Genomic DNA, 19,221 nt, shown 5'->3' with positions numbered 1-19,221 from the left:
TTTGCTGCCTATATCGTCTTTGCATAGAATTAGACAAATCACTTTGGCGTCTGTTGTTGAACTACTGACTCTTTTGTCGTAAATGTCGTCTCAAAAAATAATATGATACCAAATTGTCGCCTAATTATGAATAAAAGACTAATGTGCCGTGAGTTGTTAGAGTACTCAAGTCGGTGTCCGGCACATGCGTATACGGCGCGCTGATATATGTTGTCTGCACAAAGTTGTGGTCATGGAAAGATGAAAGAAACAAAATAAAATACACATGTATATTCAGAAGAAAACAACGAAATCATTACCAAGTAACTATGAATAACTTGTTTTTCATATCGCGCGTTCGTCAGAATCCATCGAGATTTTCCAGGCCCTCTTCCTGGAATACGAGAGCGTGGAACGTCCGTGCCAGACTTGGAATTTCATAGCTTCCGGCTGCCTCCACGCCCTATATCGCATCTACCGAACCGGGATGAATACACAACATCCACATCATCAATAATTGAATATAGTTGTTATATTCTATTAGCAATTTCCAGGCGAGAATCTACAAAGGTGCTGTTGACGCATTGTGATCGAACTTCCATCTTTACATGGTCCGATGAGATGTAAAGGCTCGGTATACATCTCATGTCTTACAGCAATGAGATGTAAGTGTACGGTTCAGCGGTCAAATGCTGGCCTAACGGTTGCATGTGTATCGTGAGGTTGCATGCGTGTTGTGAGGTCCGCAACTCCCTCGATTTAGCAAGAACCTCGAAACCATAATGATGATTTTCTTTTGTGTGATGATGAAATCGTCGATGTTACCAATAGCAATCGAAGCAAATGATAATTTCCAAACTCATCTTCCTGTACTCAACGATTCAAGTATGCTATGAGATGCACTGCCCAGCGCATCCTTATTCTTTAAGGATTCAAGTCCCGGTAAAAGCTCGCGGACGAACGCACGTTTACTAATAAAAGGAGCGTCCATTCAAAGACAAATACATAAACCCTAACCAATTCACTACGAAACATTCGCATTTCGATAGAAAACATATGAGTAATATTACTTTGGTAATTTATCTAGGACAAGAAGATTGCAGGTGGTTCGTAGAGGCTGCAGTTTACAGCCTCTGTGATCCGCCGATGAAATATCATAAAAGAACATTTCGCTGTGTTAGGTACACATTCGGCAAGCGTTAATTCTTTTCTGACAAGAATATTGATAAGAATTAACTCTGAATAAATTGTACTTTGGATGATTTCTTCTGCGGCCAAGATATTAAAAATCACGATTACAGCAACCGATCACACATGGTAGAGCACACTATCAGAATGCTCTACCCCTGACCCCGCTCCTTCAGAGTGCTCTACCCCCACACCCGCCCCCTCAAAGTGCTCTACCCCCTCCCTCTAAAAATGCTTTAGTCTCCGCAATTCTTCTTCCTGTTCCCGCAAACGTCGATGCGTGGGAGTAAATTTCCTCGAATCGTCGAATTAACTTTGGCCTTTGCCTTGGCAGCTGAGAATTCTGTTCTTTTTAAATGAAACTGAGAACAGCATGAGGATATTGTCCCGCGCTCTGGCCTGTACTTAGGATATTGTCCCACGCTCTTGCCTGTACTTAGGATATTGTCCCGCGCTCTTGCCTGTACTTAGGATATTGTCCAACCTGTACTTAGGATATTGTCCCGCGCTCTTGCCTGTACTTAGGATATTGTCCCGCGCTCTTGCCTGTACTTAGGATATTGTCCCGCGCTCTTGCCTGTACTTAGGATATTGTCCCGCGCTCTGGCCTGTACTAAGGAATTGTCCCACGCTCTTGCCTGTACGCAAGATATTGTCCCGCGCTCTGACTTGTACTTAGGATACTGTCCCGCGATCTTGCCTATACTTAGGATATTGTCCGGCGCTCTTGCCTGTACTAAGGAATTGTCCCGCGCTCTTGCCTGTACTTAGGATATTGTCCCGCGCTCTGACCTGTACCTAGGACATTGTCCCGCGCTCTGACCTGTAACTAGGATATTGTCCCTCGCTCTGACCTGGACTTAGGATATTGTCCCACGCTCTTGCCCGCACTGAGGATATTGTCCCGCGCTCTTGCCTGTACTTAGGATATTGTCCCGCGCTCTGACCTGTACCTAGGATATTGTACCGCGCTCTGACCTGTAGCTAGGATATTGTCCCGCGCTCTGACCTGTACTTAAGATATTGTCCCACGCTCTTGTCTGTACTGAGGATATTGTCTCGCACTCTGACCTGAACTTAGGATATTGTCCCGCGCTCTAACCTGTAGCTAGGATATTGTCCCGCGCTCTGACCTGTACTTAGAATATTGTCTCGCGCTCTTGCCTGTACATACGATATTGTCCTGCGCTCTGACCTGAACTTGGGATATTGTCCCGCGCTCTGACCTGTACCTAGGGTATTGTCCCGCGCTCTGACTTGTACTTAGGATACTGACCCGCGCTCTGACCTGTACCTAGGATATTGTCCCGCGCTCTGATCTGTACTTAGGATATTGTCCCGCGCTCCTGCCTGTACTAACGATATTGTCCCGCGTTTTGACCTGTACTTAGGATATTGTCCTGCGCTCTGGCCTGTACTTAGGATAATGTCTCGCGCTCTGGCCTGTACTTAGGATACTGTCCCGCGCTCTTGCCTGTACTTAAGATATTGTCCCGCTAAAGCCTGCAATTGGGATATTGTCCCGCGCTCTTGCCTGTACTTAGGATATTGTCCCGCGCTCTGGCCTGTACTTAGGATATTGTCCCGTGCTCTGACCTGTACTTAGGATATCTTTCCGCGCTCTTGCCTGTTCCTAGGATATTGTCCCGTGCTCTTGCCTGTACTTAGGATATTGTCCCGCGCTATAGCTGGCCTGTACTTAGGATATTGTCCCGCGCTTTGACCTGTACTTAGGATATTGTCCCGCGCTCTGGCCTGCACTTAGGATATTGTCCCGCGCTCTGGCCTGTACTTAGGATATTGTCCCACGCTCTTGCCTGTACTTAGGATATTGTCCCGCGCTCTGACCTGTACCTAGGATATTGTCCCGCGCTCTGACCTGTAACTAGGATATTGTCCCTCGCTCTGACCTGGACTTAGGATATTGTCCCACGCTCTTGCCCGCACTGAGGATATTGTCCCGCGCTCTTGCCTGTACTTAGGATATTGTCCCGCGCTCTGACCTGTACTTAGGATATTGTCCCGCGCTCTGACCTGTACTTAGGATATTGTCCCACGCTCTGACCTGTACTTAGGATGTTGTCCCCGCTCTGACCTGTACTTAGGATATTGTCCCACGCTCTGACCTGTACTTTGGATATTGTCCCGCGCTCTGACCTTTACTTAGGATATTGTCCCGCGCTCTGACCTGTACTTAGGATATTGACCCACGCTCTGACCTGTACTTAGGATATTGTCCCGCGCTCTGAACTGTACTTAGGATATTGTCCCGCGCTCTTGCCTGTACTTAGGATATTGTCACGCGCTCTTGCCTGCTTGTACTTGAGCCTCGCTGGCCTTGGTCAGCTTCATTTGACGGGTACACATTTTAGGGCTCGTCGTGACCTCGGGCATGCCGAGGTCACCCTCACACTGCAGAAATATAAATGGAATTTGCCGATGAATGACAAATATAAATGGAAAATTATGATGAATACCACTGCAGAAATATAAATGGAATTTAATGATGAATGCCACTGCAGAAATATAAATGGAATTTAATGATGAATGACCCTGCTTAAATATAAATGGAATTTAATGATGAATGACACTGCAGAAATATAAATGGAATTCAATTATGAATGTCCCTGCGGAAATATAAATAGAACAGAATGATGAATGACTGCAGACATATGAATGCACGACAGTGTTTAAGTCGTAGCAGGAGTATTATTTAGATATAACAATCAATTGAGCTGCAGAAATATAGATGGAACAGAGTGTTGAAGGTCATTGCTGGGAGTTTTTGCCGGAGCCACACAGCGTTGAGTTCCGCCGTATGTTTTGCTGCGCTGAAAAAGTCTCCTTGAATTTGTGAGCCGCGGAACATGCGGACGATTTGGCGTTGCACAACAAATCGTAACGTTTTTGAGGTGATTGAACGTGAATAGCGTTATTTTGGGTTCGATGAACTCTAGTGTTTCGATTTGTAAACATGTTTGATCTCACAGCTATTGCTGGACATTTGAAACTTGAAAATGGTACTCAGTACTTGGTCAAATCCCGCATTTTTGTCATTTCATGCGGGTTGTGATCTATACGGGAATACCACAGCGATCACATTCAGCCTCTTCTACCTATCCCGGTGGCCGCGGTCTACTCTCTAATATTCCAGATGCCCGGTCTGTCCTGGTTTTTTAGCTCGACACAATCACTGAAATTGACTTTTTTCCGAGGGTCCCAGGGATGTTGGGGTAAGCGTTTCCTCCCTCGGTAAATAGTCGACGCTCTATGTGCGCCTTCAGGCATGCACGCTCCTCAGCGCCGGCATGCACGCTCCTCAGCGCCGGCATGCACGCTCCTCAGCGCCGGCATGCACGCTCCTCAGCGCCGGCATGCACGCTTCTCAGCGCCGGCATGCACGCTCGTCAGCGCCGGCATGCACGCTCCTCAGCGCCAGCATGCACGCTTCTGCTGAGTGTTTGACTTGCATATCCTCAGCGGCACCGTGGCGGATGCCTACAATTCTATGAGCCTGGTTTTCGTCAAACGAGTTTTTTTTACATTATGCAACGCATTTTAGAAATGTATTACGTTGTTTCTGAAATATTGCTATGTAGCTAATTTATATTATATCGTATTATGCATGATAGTTATTTTTATGCACCAAATATCTTCTGCTAATATTGGGTAAATTAATTGGCTAGATGCGACTTGAAGCGCCAGGTAGAATCTTAGAAACTAGTTTTTTATGGCGATGCCAGCCAGGGTACTGAACCTAGCAGCCCTTAGTGATAACGCTAGTGACACGCCCAATCTCCACCTCAATCCAGTTTAGCTTTGGAACTTTTTTCCTAGATACGACAATGATATTATGTTACATAATATTTTTGCAATTGTCATCTTCCTGTATTACGCACCTTAACCAATTATGATTTCTCGCATATACTATAAAATAATTATAATTATCGTATAATTTTACATCAAAATGTGAATGATTTATTTTAATTTTTGTCCAGAGATTTGGCCTTGAAAGGGCGCTCCTCCTTATAGTAAACATGCATTCGTCCGCGAGCTTTTTACTGTGCAGTCCATCCTCACATGACGTATATAAATAGGGCCGATGCATTGATGGAGCTATTGGCACCGAAGGAGAACTGCTGGCAATCAAAGACGAGAAATTTCTCGTTGAAAAACTTACGTAGATTATATACTTTTTAATGTCCGTAATTGCTTGTATGTTCCTGCAAATTATTAGGTTATTTCGGCAGGGTTCCATTCATTTCATCATTTACGACTGAAAATAGGCAGACAGATGCCCTTTCAAATATAAAACCCATCGTATTTATCTAAATATATAAAATATATACACTTGACATAATGGTACGGCTTGATAATGATTGTTTCAATAGAGATGAGGACTCCTCCGTGATCCTAGAGCCTCCCAGACAAGTTCTTCAAACTCGGCCTTCAATTTGGTCTGGAAGCCCGGTCTCCGGAAGCACACTGACTTTAGCTCCGCAATCCTATACACGTGAAACAAACTATGTTTCAAAGCTGACCTTTTGATTCGGCAAATTCACAATGACAATCACAGCTGATGAATTGATTCCTAATTCATCCTAAATTATAACCAATCATTTTGATTCACTACTATGTTTGAATAATAAATTAGTTGCGTAACTGACTGATAAAGGAAGTGCCTGCATGTCAGCTATGCCGCTACATGGGTTGCCAACTGTATAACTACTGGCTTAGAACTGGCATGTCGCCGTCGGTTTATACTGTTGCTGCCCCATCCAGTGCCTACCAGAACTTAATTTATACTGTTTCACGTAGTTTCGAACTACCATTTCTCGCCAGCATTTTCTTTTTGTACCAGCAGCGTTGCAAAATTTCTTGTTAAGATATCTTCCAAGTTTGTTCCTGATGCACCAACTGCATTGAAATTTTGTGTTTATTCTTTAAATTCTGCGACTAGATTTAAGTCTTCAGTCGTTTGTTCAGAAACTGGTTTTAAAATTTGCTCATCGTTAGGTTTCAAATGAGACTAACTATAAAGTTTGCTCTAAGCCGTTTTAAATTCACCTGCTAAACCTGTTGCTGGAAGTCTCTGTTCGGCCGCTTCTGGTTAACACAGGGAGAGTTCATTACAAAAAACTAGCGATGAATTAATTGTATCAACATCTGTGCAACTCTAACATGTTCATCAATTAATTGCATCACTAGTTTTTCCATATTTTTCACCACATTTGTATCAACAATTGATTTAGTATAATTTCCATCGTATTTTTAATAACGATATATTCAGTTAAGACTCCTATAGTTGTTTATTGGACTTTAAATGAAAGGACCTGTGCTTACTCTATACTCTGCACTTACATTTGTTTGGAAAACAAAACTGAGCACTAACGGGCTAGTCATTGTTGCACATATGGCTTACTTCACATGCATTCAAATACGATACCCGCAGACTAAATTAATTCACTGCATTATTTAACTAAAATTAAAAACTTTTTATTTCCCAGTGAATTAGGTACCACATCTCCTAAACCACAAAATTCCGCACTGAATTTACATTCATTGCACTGTAGCCATGGTCACATTCGTTACACATGAAACCTTATGAGCGATAAAGTTGAAATTGTGTTGCCAGTGAAATAATAATTTTTGTTATATGAATAGCACCACGCAAACTCGTACCGATGCTGTTTGTGAACTAATTGCACTGTCCGAGCATTGACGCGGTCTCATTAATTGCACTGTTCGAGTATTGACGCAGTCTCATTAATTGCACTGTCAGAGAGCAATTAATCAGTGCAATTAATCATCATTAATTAACGCAGTTGCATGTCCTCCTGCAGTGCGATGGTGAAGCAGACAGGCGCTGTCCTGCTGCACCAGGACGAGGCTCTGGCGGCGAGCAGCATGGTGGTGGTGGCCGTGGGTCGGGACCACTACGACAGCCTGCCGCTGGCCAGACTCAGAGGCAAGATCGTGATTGACGTGGCCAACAACACGGAGATCAGGCGAGGCCCTCAGTGAGTGATCGGGGTCAACGTGCGCCTTGTGGGAATGAAAGGCTAATGACATTTGACGTTGACTTTTATCAATACATTGAGAAGAAGTTATTTGGGAATGAAATTGTAATTGCCGAAATGAGCGAATATAATAAATTTTACGATTGGAGCTTACGAACCATCGCAGTATGAGCTAATAAAAGAGATTAAGAGGTAAAGTAAAGTGCAGGAGCAACTTACTCGTTACGAAAAGTACGGATAAATTTCGTTCCTCATTAAAATGAAAAAATTGAAGTGACCTATAATCCGGCTAATTTATTAAATGAGTGCATGAATTAAATTATTATTTGCCTCTTTTCGCCAATGAATCTGCCTAGAGTTTTATGTTCAGTTACCAGAGTAACGCTGGGTACCTGCACCTGATACAAGTTTTGCCTTCAGTTACCAGAGTAACGCTGAGTACCTGCACCTGATACAAGTTTTGTGTTCAGTTACCAGAGTAACGCTGAGTACCTGCAAGGTCTGCTGCCGGAGTCGAGCGTCGTGAAGGGCTTCAATGTTCTGTCGGCCTACGCACTGGAGAACGGCGGGCTGCAGGGCAGCAAGGAGGTTCGTTCTTATTTCGATTCTTGTGAGCGAAGCAGCGCTCAAATTTCTTGATAATATTCGATCACGCACCAGCGTAAGTCAGAAAACAGCAAATAATTAAGTGAAAGAATGTGGCTGTTTATAACCAATCTAAATCCCCGTTTTATACAGAGACAGAATATTACGTACTGAAATCTTTCGGTTTCTCTTCATGCCAGCTAAATATTTAAATAGAAACGTTTTAACACATAATATATTTCAGTTCCCTCCTGTCTCTGATTTCAAACTTAAGAATTTTAAACGTTATCACATTCGTCGTAATTTCCTGCAAGTAGCTCCGTCTTGTGCATCAGGTCTTCATCGCCGGCAACGACCCCGACGCGAAGGCGGCGGTGTCGCAGGTGGTGCGAGCGTGCGGGTTCACCCCCGTCGACTGGGGGACCATCAAAGCCGCGCGCGACATCGAGGACGTTCCGCTCAAGCTCATGCCGTCCTGGAAGAAGCCTGTTGCTGTTGTCTTCGGTCTCTTCCTTTTCGTATCCATTATCGCTCTTTTCAGGTAATAGGAATAATTTTTATTGGTTCTCGTACTGTTTAGCATCAAATATCAAAATATCGCACCCGTAGACAGGTAGGTCACCCTACAGCGGATAGCTACTGGTCCGGAACCCATACTAGCATTAGTGCCACCTTGTTCGGGTGGCATTGTTTATGATTTTTTCGTTGAATAATTGTTGGATGAGAGTGACAAAAAACAACAAAATCTTAATTGTGTGGAAAATTGCTAAATTCGTAAATTTAGCACATTTTTCATTAGGCTACTAATGACTCGTATACAAAGAAATGCATTAACAGTTCTAACGCTATTTTCTTTTCAAACCAGTTTTCAGATCTGCCGGAACATACAAGACGGAGACTGGACGCAGAATTGGACGACGCTTTTCAACACCAACTTCAACAGAGTCATCGCTGTGGTGGCCCTCTGGACACTAGCCTTCTGCTACCTCCCTGGTCAGTGCATAAAGACCAACTTGAGGGAGAATATTTTTGAACTTGTACTGGAATTGTCTTAAATAATTTCACGTTTGGTCTCGTTCTCTCTTTGCAATAATTTTCTTATGTATTTATTTAAAATGTTTTATGCAGGATTGCAGAGATTAATTTACTTTGGTGATTTACATACAGTTGGAAAAAATGAAAGCTACTCCTATTGTGCAAATTTTAAAACTCAAAAATTCATCTCATATAATGTCCACATCATGTGTTATGCAGTCATCTATCACGGATGAAAAGAATACTATGCATCCATCATACACGGAGGAACTTGATATTATGCAGCTATATAAGATGAAAGAACATTATATCATATACAGCTATGTATCACACTATTAAATATATGTATATATCTATATGATCATGGAGGAACACACAATGATATCTGCCAACGCTGCAGGGTTGCTGGCCGCTTACGTGCAGCTGTGGCGGGGCACCAAGTATAGCCGCTTCCCTGCCTGGCTCGGCGACTGGCTCAAGATGCGCAAGCAGCTCGGCCTGCTCATGCTCGGCATGGCCGCTACGCATGTGAGAAATGCGTTTAATGTTTTATTTCCTATGAACATGGCGAGTCTGGAGTTCAGAGTCTCTGATTTTTAATGATTGAAAATTGCGTATTAATCGCACATGATTTATTACTAACTTGTTGAGCTGTTCAATAAGAATCACGAGACGTGAGATCTTTCTTGCAGTACTCTTAGCTGTTGGACTAACGTAATATTTTACTTGAATTTATTTTCTGAAATTAATCATTCTAAGATAATTCTGCTCAAACACTTGTTCAGACTTGCCATGGTATTCAACGTTATGTGTTTATCATAAAAATAAGTGAGCGAGTGCTGTCATTGCTATTTCCTTGTAATGGACGCCGTCGTGGATATTTACAAGACGTAATGTTTTGTATATTTTGGCTGCAGGCATGCATGTCGGTGGCATACGTGTCCCCCCAGACCCTGTCTTGGGTCTACGAGCCCGCCACCAACATCCGAGTCTTGGTACAGGCCCCCAATGGGACTACCTTTGAGAAGACAGAGCAGCTCTACAACTTCCATTTCAACTGGCGCGGAGAACTCTTCCTTACGCTCGGTATGACTTTGATACAGAGCAATAAAAATAAAATAAATTTTAGAAAATAATGAAAAAAATGCTCTCAATGATTTATTTCATTGATGTTCATATCTAATGGAATTTTCAAACGAGAAAAAGTCAATTTCAGCCTTAATTTTATTTGCGGGGATATGGTGAGAATTGAACGCAACTGAAATTATATGTGAAAAAGAAACAGCGGACCAGTCCACTCAAGCGTCAGAAAAATATATCTATCAATCTACCAACAATCTATAATTTGGAGTTCATACCTGTGAAACTTTTACAACAGAATGTATTATTTTGGATCAGGAAATTATTTTCGTTCTAGAAACTCTCTTCCGTCGTCCAATTGATACCGATTGCTCTACGTCCAATAACCAAGCTTCTTCCTATCCTAAATTTTTTATCTCATGATAAACGTTGCCTTCCAATGTTCAAATATTTTTGCTCATACCAAACTTTTCATTACGACGTCCAAATATTTTTTTAATTCTCCGATATCTGCGATACTCGACGCTAAAAATCGATACCCATACCTTTCTGTCGAGACACAACGCTTTCTGTCGGGACACAACGCTTTCTGTCGAGATACAACGCTTTCTGTCGGGATACAACGCTTTCTGTCGGGACACGACGCTTTCTGTCGAGACACGACGCTTTCTGCCGAGCTACAACGCTTTCTGTCGGGACACAACGCTTTCTGTCGAGACACAACGCTTTCTGTCGGGATACAACGCTTTCTGTCGGGACACGACGCTTTCTGTCGAGACACGACGCTTTCTGCCGAGCTACAACGCTTTCTGTCGGGACACAACGCTTTCTGTCGAGACACAACGCTTTCTGTCGGGATACAACGCTTTCTGTCGGGACACGACGCTTTCTGTCGAGACACGACGCTTTCTGCCGAGCTACAACGCTTTCTGTCGGGACACAACGCTTTCTGTCGAGACACAACGCTTTCTGTCGGGATACAACGCTTTCTGTCGGGACACGACGCTTTCTGTCGAGACACGACGCTTTCTGCCGAGCTACAACGCTTTCTNTCTGTCGAGACACAACGCTTTCTGCCAAGACACAACGCTTTCTGTCGAGACACTACGCTTTCTGTCGAGACACTACGCTTTCTGTCGAGACACTACGCTTTCTGTCGAGACACAACGCTTTCTGTCGAGACACAACGCTTTCTGCCGAAACACAACACTTTCTGTCGAGGCTCAACGCTTTCTGTAGGTTTCAAAACTTTGCTCCGAAGACAAACACTCCTCGCAATGCCCAGACCATTGCTCTTCACCTTCACTGTTGCCTCGTCCTCAGGGGCGCTGGCGATGTGCCTGACGGTGGTGCTGGGCATCACGTCCCTGCCGTCCGTGACGGCCACGATGTCGTGGCGGGAGTTCACCTTCATCCAGAGCAAGCTGGGCTGGGTGTGTCTCATCTTCGCAAGCTTCCACGACATTTTCCTGGCTTGGAATTACATGTTCCTCTACTTCGGCTGCTTCAACACGCTGCCCATCGGACCTCAGGTATGAGCATTTGTGTCTGAACTGATAACTATCATTACAAATTAAAGTTTCTCGAATGAGGCGTTCTAGCGATGCACATCAACGAAATGAAACGTTTTGTGATACTTATTATTTATTGGGATCTGCAAGGTCAAATTCCTGCAGAAATATGTGCTCTTACACGGTTTTAATGCTTTCAAATATTGTTTCTAACATTGAGCGTTGATGTTTATAAAAGATTATCATGATGCATTATATAATCACACAATCGCTTGCCGAGTTTACAATTTTCTCTTTATTATTTCCAGAAGATTGATCATTATTCTGTAATTAATCTTGCATTTTGTACACTCATTTCAGTTTCAACTTGTTTATAATTCTATTCTTCCGCCAGTACGCGCTGTATCCTTCTGCCCTGTGCGTTCTGTTGAAGCTGCCGCTGCTGCTGCCCTGCGTAGATAACCACCTACAGAAGATCCGTCGCGGCTACGAGAGGCAGTCCGTCAGGAAACAAAAGAACATCGCTTGACACATTTCCGTTCAACCAAATTAATTACTAGAACAGCTGGTTAACCTCCGACTTTAGGTTTTTCATTCGCCACCCATCATCTGCAGGGATTTGAATTGGTTTGACTCATGTTTTGAATTCAATTGAACATGACTCATCAATTTGCATTCCTGCCGAATGAAATGAACCATTGCCTACCCGGCCAATTTACTAATAATATAATGTCGAATGAATTTTTTTAGCATATGCGTCGAGTTGTGTCTGAGAGCGTAATTCCGACTTGTACATATTTAATCATGTAGGCCTGTAGCAGTTTGCGGTATGTCAAAAGCAAAGTTCTTGCCAGCGTTGAAAAAAACTTTATTTTGCTTTCTGCTTCTATTTTTATGTCGTGTATTTAATTCATTCGTAACTAACCAAGAAAAGCAGCACAATATTGCCATAGTTGTCACACATTTGTAGTCATTTGTACCCAGCCAACGCTGAGTATAAATATCCAACTTGCATAGGTCCCGGCGATGCATTTTATATGTCTGAAATTACACCTCTCTGCATACTGGAAGACCAATTCTGAACGAAATAGGTATGTAAATAAATTAAAGGGACTAATAATGAGCGTTTCCTAGATAACTTGACGCCACAAATTCTCGGCACCCCGACTTTTTGGAGGCTCTTATCTACAACCAAGTTAAGTAATACAACGCGTAGTTATTAAGGACCCTAGTAAATGCATCACATTGCATCGGCATTTAAAAATAGATCTAAGTTCAACCGTATAGTTTGTTTTGGTACCTAAGTTTTAAGTTGTATTTTTACTGCATTTCAACTATTCAGCAAAAAATTGACTAACGATTAATGGCTCCTAGAAATAACGATCATCAGGGATTCCATGTTGGCTCAAATGATGACCAATTTTAATTTAACATGCGAGACTAAGTTTTTCCGTATTTGCATTGTGTCGCCTATAGCGACATTTCCACGCAGAAGCATTCCCGCTTCATAGTTTTCTTCAAGCCATTCGACTGGAAATTAAATATTGTTTATGACGGAATTCAAGCACGTAGAATTTAGAAGGTTTAGGTAGTCGAATTCTTCATCTTTACCCATGTAATTATAATATTATTTTTAACTCCCGTTATCGAAAGGCAGTTTAATCATGTAAATACAGTAATTTGTAATGGAGCGACGGGATAAGAGTTTCGTTTTGAAGCAGACTGCATGCCTATTCTTTATGCTTAAAGTGAGCTGTGATATTTTATTTCAGAATAATTTAAGTGAAAGTGTTTCCCTGCGTGATGGCAGTGTTGGGCCTGCAACCCTTCAATTTCAGACGAAGGCTCCTCCTGCATAGCTGTCACATTAAGGCAATGGCTCCCAAACTGAAATATTTTACTACCTAAGGGTAATTTACAACATTTTTAAAGGAATACTTGGAGGAGCAAGTGTTTATTTCCGTTTGAGCAATAATTTCGATATGATGTTATGGACAGATGTTTTGAAAAACGCTGCTGGCTTAGGAACGGATAGTCTGTGGCCGTTGCAGAACAAGTGAGCAAATCGCGCTCACAGAGACACTTTTTGTCGAACCCTTGCTCATGGGAGCTTATTTTAATAGTCACTTCAACGATATTTTTTGGTATCAGTGCCAAAATCGATTGAAAAATGGCATTTAAAATCGAGTTATCAGCACTCTTAGTCATTCTGAAGATAAATAGACGTATAAGAGAGCGCGTAAAAGAACTTGTTTACAGTAATAACGTTGAAGGAAAATAACAATAATAGGATTCTTTTGGTCTAATGTAGAGTCTCGGTCCCGAACGACGGAGACCAAACTGTTGGTGTCATCTCAACCCAACCCTGACGAAGGTGGCTCTCCATTCATAATTTGTTTACTTTAATAAACTTTCGTGATACTGATAGAATCAAATTATGCTATTGATTTTCTTATTATTTACCTTTTATAAAAATTATATAGGCGACAAACAAACTGTTGGTGTCATCTCAACCCAACCCTGACGAAGGTGGCTCTCCATTCATAATTTGTTTACTTTAATAAACTTTCGTGCTACTGATAGAATCAAATTATGCTATTGATTTTCTTATTATTTACCTTTTATAAAAATTCTCTACTTTATTTTCATTCAAAACTCTCAGGATGTGTGCATTGTGCATTACGGGATGCCTTCTTTCTTAATTCCAGATAGAGGCTCTGCACTGATGATGAATTCACGTTAACGTAGCCTGTGTAAATCCCATATACTCGTTCTATTTCTAAAAGCATTTTTCTTCTATCGGAGAGGTGTTAAAGCTTCACTGACAAACATACTCTATATAGTCAACTGTTCCCTCTACCGAAGTAAAAGTTCCTCGAAATTGGTATATACTTCATTTAATCCCATGATCCCCTTACACTAGAACATGACAAATTTATTTCAACTTTGCCTTAGTTTCAAAGTACTGCGATAAGTTTCGTTTAAACCTGTACCTGTACAGGGGAGCGCAGCCGTGCACCACCAATTTTCTGCACCAATAAGCCCTGAATCGAACGCCTTGGATCTCTCCGGACATTCACCAATCAGTCGTGAACCACTCGGCTTTGTCTTCCTCCGGCCTCGCATAGAACCTGCTGTGCACCACCAGGCCGCGGATCGAATCTGACTTCCGGGCATCGTTAAATTACGTATTTTACGTTCACCGCATCTGAGGTTAGGTTTCAGATAGCATAGTTCTGTTCCAAAATTTATCGTCCTTCGACAAGTGGCCGTTCGACCGAGGGCTGGTTCGACCCACGGCCTAGATACGGACGGCTTGAAGTGTTGAAGGCTACATTCCGGAAGACAGGAATCATGATGGTCCATTACATCCAGGGCAGTGGTGGTCTTCGGCAGGCGACCCCCTGTACAGTTGGATAAAAAACGTATTGTGGTCACTGCGAATTTTGCACCTTATGACCATTGGGGTACAACTTGGAAGCGAAGACGAACTCGGAGAAATTATCACGACCTAAACAACACCGTCAGGTAGGCCTACTAGTGAATGCATGTGCAAAGTTTCATCGAGCTACCTTCGTTTCTTTGGATGACACTTCATTTTCACTGCTAATTTGACCATCAACCATTGAAATGCCAAGTCACTTCTCCATATGGCCGTATAACTCGCGAACGACACCTTAATTAAAAATTTTTGCACAACCTAAACATCTCCGTTAGGTGATTAGGAATATAAATTCTGGGTTACGTTCGAATCAGTTCAGTAGTTCAAAAACTATTTTGTGTTCACTCTGAATTTTGGCCCGTATGATCGTACAAGATGGGAACGAAGGCGAAATTGAAAAAAATAATCACTCCATAAATATCACTGTTGGGACCTAATGCATGCATATGCCAAGTATCATCAAACTGCTTTCATTAGTTTGAGAGAAATTTCGTGTACACTGAATATTGGAGACCGTACTTCAGTGTCCGAGAGGTAGTTCAGTGTATGAAAATTGGAGCACTGAGTTGCTTGTTCGATTTCAGCTTTTTCTGACAGTTTTAGTCAAAATCGTCAAAGAGGCCGGGAGGTTGATAATAGCAAGATTGAAGCAGTGCGTTGCGAATTCCATACCCCCATTAACCGTGAAATTTCTGATACGTCCAGAATCGGCGATAGAGCAGATTTGTCCTACGACAGACAAGATTCGCCCCTAACACCGACCCCACTATGAGTATAACTACTATTACTGTGGATATCAATACTATTTTTAAAAGGAAGACCAGTGCAGTTGAGGTGTAGCTCTGTTGTTAGAACCTCGTATGAGGCCCAACAAGTTAAGTCATCTGCAGAGCATCAATCAACTAGATTACTAGAGAATCAGTGGCCCGTATGCTAAATAGGGCACTAGCACTACGAAGTAGCACTATGCACTACGAAGTGTCCTGCTGGTATGCTAAATACGTCACAGACACTAAGCACTTCGAAGTAGCTCTACAATGTTTAGTGTCGCTTAGTGTCGCACTACTGATTCGTATGCAGAAAGACTTTGAAGTGCTACTTCGCTGTTAGAGTACTTTATAGTGCCGCACTACGCTATGAGTCTATTGAAGAACGGTAGTTAAGTGCTCAAATAATTAATTATTCCCTAAGTTATTCTCATTCTTTGCAGAAGATTGATGTAAAATGTCTAATTGTGATGGTATATAATGGTACTAGTGAAAATTGTGATGTGAGCTGAAATTCGCAATGCGTCTGCGCACCTTTCCCATCATATATTCAAAGGCCACGCTTCCCAAAGACATTAGATTTTTGTAGTGCGCGTTATGCTTTTGGCCCTATTTAGCATACCAACCGTAGTGTTCCATGCCGCACTATGGCTTGTAGTGCGTAGTGCTACTTCATAGTGCTATGTGCCCTATTTAGCATGCCAACCGTAGTGTTCCATGTCGCACTATAGTAGGCACTACGGCTTGTAGTGCGCAGTGCTACTTCGTAGCGCTAGTGCCCTATTTAGCATACGGGCCAGTGTGGTGCGAACTTTCTCTAAAAGGCAAGGATCATGGTTGAATTAATACATGTATTAATTCAACGATGGCAAGGATATCCTCCTCATAGGAGTCCCTAATAGATCACCTAACAGTTCCTCTCTGCCTTTTACCGAGCATGAATCTCAGTAGGTCGCATATGTTGATCGTTGGGGACTTGAACCATCCAGAAATAGACTGGGCAGATGAATCCTTTCTAAGAGATGGGAATCCCCCCAGCATCCGTTCATGAAGTCTGTGCGAGACTCAAATTTAATCCAGAACATCACCAAGCCAACCCTTTTTAAGGGTAAACAGACCCCAAATATTCTTGATCTAGTATTTACTAGTGAAGAATCAATGTTAGATGAACTTCGCTACGGGCTTTGTTGGGCAAAAGCCACCACCAGTCATTGTTACTTCAGTATTAAGTGCTATGCAGAAAAGACGCTTCGGAAGCGTGAACGTCTTGAACTTTGCAAAAAGTGACTAATTCTGAGATGCAATGAATGCGGCGAATATTTCAGACAGTATTAAGGACACGAATGTGACTGATTCATGGTCATTTCTCAGAGGCCTGGTTATGTCTGCAGTTGATGCGTGTGTACCTAAGATTAAGCTCGGCGGAGTGAAAAAGTCCCAGTGGATGAACAGCACAGTTATTGCTCAGCTGACCGAGAAGGGAGCGTACAAGCGCTATTTACTAACTCGCAGCGATGCTGATTAAAACCTGTATGCAAAAGCTTGAAATTAAGCTAAAAAATCTGTCGCACCGCAGTGAAAATTGTGAAAAGAAGGATTTCCAAAAATACAAAAAAGAACACAGAAGCCTTCTTTTGTAAGCTAGTTCGAAGTGTAAGACAAACGACGGTATCTCTGAATTGAAAGTAAACCTCAGTTCTTTGGCAGGATGTTCACAGATGAGGATTTAAACAGTATTCCAGCTATTGAGGAGCGCCCAGTAGGCTCGAAATTAACAGGTTTGAAATACACGAAGAAGAGGTTCTCAAGCGCCTGGTCGCCCTAAATCCTAACAAATCATGTGGACCAGAAGCCTTTCACCCAGATTGTTCAAAGAATTAGCAACCGTCCTGGCAGGCCCTTTGACAGTATTATTTAAAAAAAAATGAACGAAGGAACTTTACCGACCGATTGGAAAGAAGCTCAAGTAACACCATTGTTCAAAAAAGGTGACAAAAGTAGCCCGGTAACCATCGCCATAGAAGTCTGACAAGTGCTGTTTGTAAGGTAATGGAATCTGTTGTGAGAGATGGGATTATCGATCACTTGACTGTTCACCATCTCCTATCAAACTGTCAACATGGCTTTATTGCCGGTAGATTCTGCACTACTAACCTCTTGCCTACGTTCAATGATTGGACTCGCTTGCTGGACGAAAGGGACCCAGTGGATGCAGTGTACCTCGATTTACCAAACGTTTAAAAGTGTCCCGCATCAGCGGAACACTGTTCCCTCTATTGAGGGAACAGACACTGTCAAGTGCACTGTTCTCTCTATTCCCAGTCTTTGGAAATAGAGGAAAATGTACTCCAATGGATCAGAGATTTTCTATTAGGTAGACACCAACGTGTCAGCAGTAACGGAATCGTGCCGGGCTGGGCATCAGTGCTCAGTGCCGTGCCAAAAGGAAGCGTTCTTCGGTCTTTTTGTTCGTTGCTTTCATTGCTTTGCCTATTACACAAAAATTAATAATACCGGGAAGGATGCGTCAAAAAAGTGCAATTGCAAGATGATGATAAAATAATAATTATAATAATATTAATAATAATATTAATAATAATAATAATAATAATAATAATAATAATAATAATAATAATAATAATAATATTAATAGCGGTTTCAGCGTTTAGTAGGCCGTAGGCCTGTCGCCGATTCTTAACATCGCAGAACATTCACAGCTTCTTGCGGTCTCGAACTTGCAACTCACTGCTACAATTCTGCTGTGCTTAGCCGCCCGGCCTCCTCGTCGATTCTGTCCAGAAACTTGCGCACAGAGCTGGGATCGAACCCGCGCCTCTCTGCGCCAATCATGGTACACTGAACTCTAACCACTGGGCCACGCTACCCCTGCCCATGACAGTTTAGTTAATTGGGCTGATACGTGGCAGCTGCATTTTAATGCTGACAAGTGTAAAAAACTTCACCTCGGAAAGAACAATGAACAGCATGATTACAGTATGAGAAGACATGGTTGAAACGCGAGATTGATGATTGAAAAGTCTAGGGTGGAAAAAGATTTGGGAGTTTATGTCGACAAGGAGCTGAAATTTTCTTAGCATATTGAAACGCAAGCTAATAAATCCAACAAACTTCTTGGACTGATCAGGTGCTTACACGAGTTCTTAGATGCAGAAGCGATGAAGCAGTTGTCGCGATCCTTAACATATAGTTTGGAAACGCCTTGTGGTCACCAAAACTTGAAAAATACAAAAATTTAGTAGTGTTCAGAGACGTGCAACAAGGATAATTCCAGGTTTGGGAGGCAAGTCCTATAAAGAAAGATTAAAGATTATGAAGCTTCCAAGCTTCTGTTATCGACGTCTGCGTGAGGACCTCATTGAAATATACAAGCATACTCATGGCTTATACAAGGTCTCAGAAGGATTACTAGAATTTGAAACAAGAACCAACACCAGGGCCCATGACTATAAACTAAAAAATCTGCGCTGCAACTCATCCACGCGAGAACCTTTCTTCTCGCTTCGAACCACCGACATGTGGAATAGCCTCCCCGTTTAAATTGTTGACGCTCCGAGTACAAACCCGTTCAGGAACCGACTAGACGAAGCTATGCA

General features: G+C 42.5%; 1 protein-coding gene across 1 annotated transcript in view; it reads left to right on the top strand.

The window, feature by feature from the left end:
• The window catches only part of LOC108665254 (metalloreductase STEAP4), a 34,102-nt gene extending 19,819 nt beyond the window's left edge, over window positions 1-14,283 (top strand). The window contains exons 4-11 of the mRNA XM_018151990.1: window positions 7,011-7,187; window positions 7,658-7,775; window positions 8,108-8,313; window positions 8,638-8,765; window positions 9,208-9,335; window positions 9,725-9,893; window positions 11,211-11,419; window positions 11,793-14,283. Coding sequence (XP_018007479.1) covers window positions 7,011-7,187; window positions 7,658-7,775; window positions 8,108-8,313; window positions 8,638-8,765; window positions 9,208-9,335; window positions 9,725-9,893; window positions 11,211-11,419; window positions 11,793-11,927 — 1,270 coding nt within the window. The 3' untranslated portion in view covers window positions 11,928-14,283. The remainder of the gene's footprint in view (window positions 1-7,010; window positions 7,188-7,657; window positions 7,776-8,107; window positions 8,314-8,637; window positions 8,766-9,207; window positions 9,336-9,724; window positions 9,894-11,210; window positions 11,420-11,792) is intronic.
• Window positions 14,284-19,221: the final 4,938 nt, after the last annotated feature.

Source organism: Hyalella azteca, unplaced genomic scaffold (genome assembly GCF_000764305.2).
Source record: "Hyalella azteca isolate HAZT.00-mixed unplaced genomic scaffold, Hazt_2.0.2 contig11473, whole genome shotgun sequence".
Lineage (NCBI taxonomy): Eukaryota > Metazoa > Arthropoda > Malacostraca > Amphipoda > Hyalellidae > Hyalella > Hyalella azteca.
The sequence above is the reverse complement of the archived record's forward strand: the minus strand, read 5'-3'. Positions and strand labels throughout refer to the sequence as shown.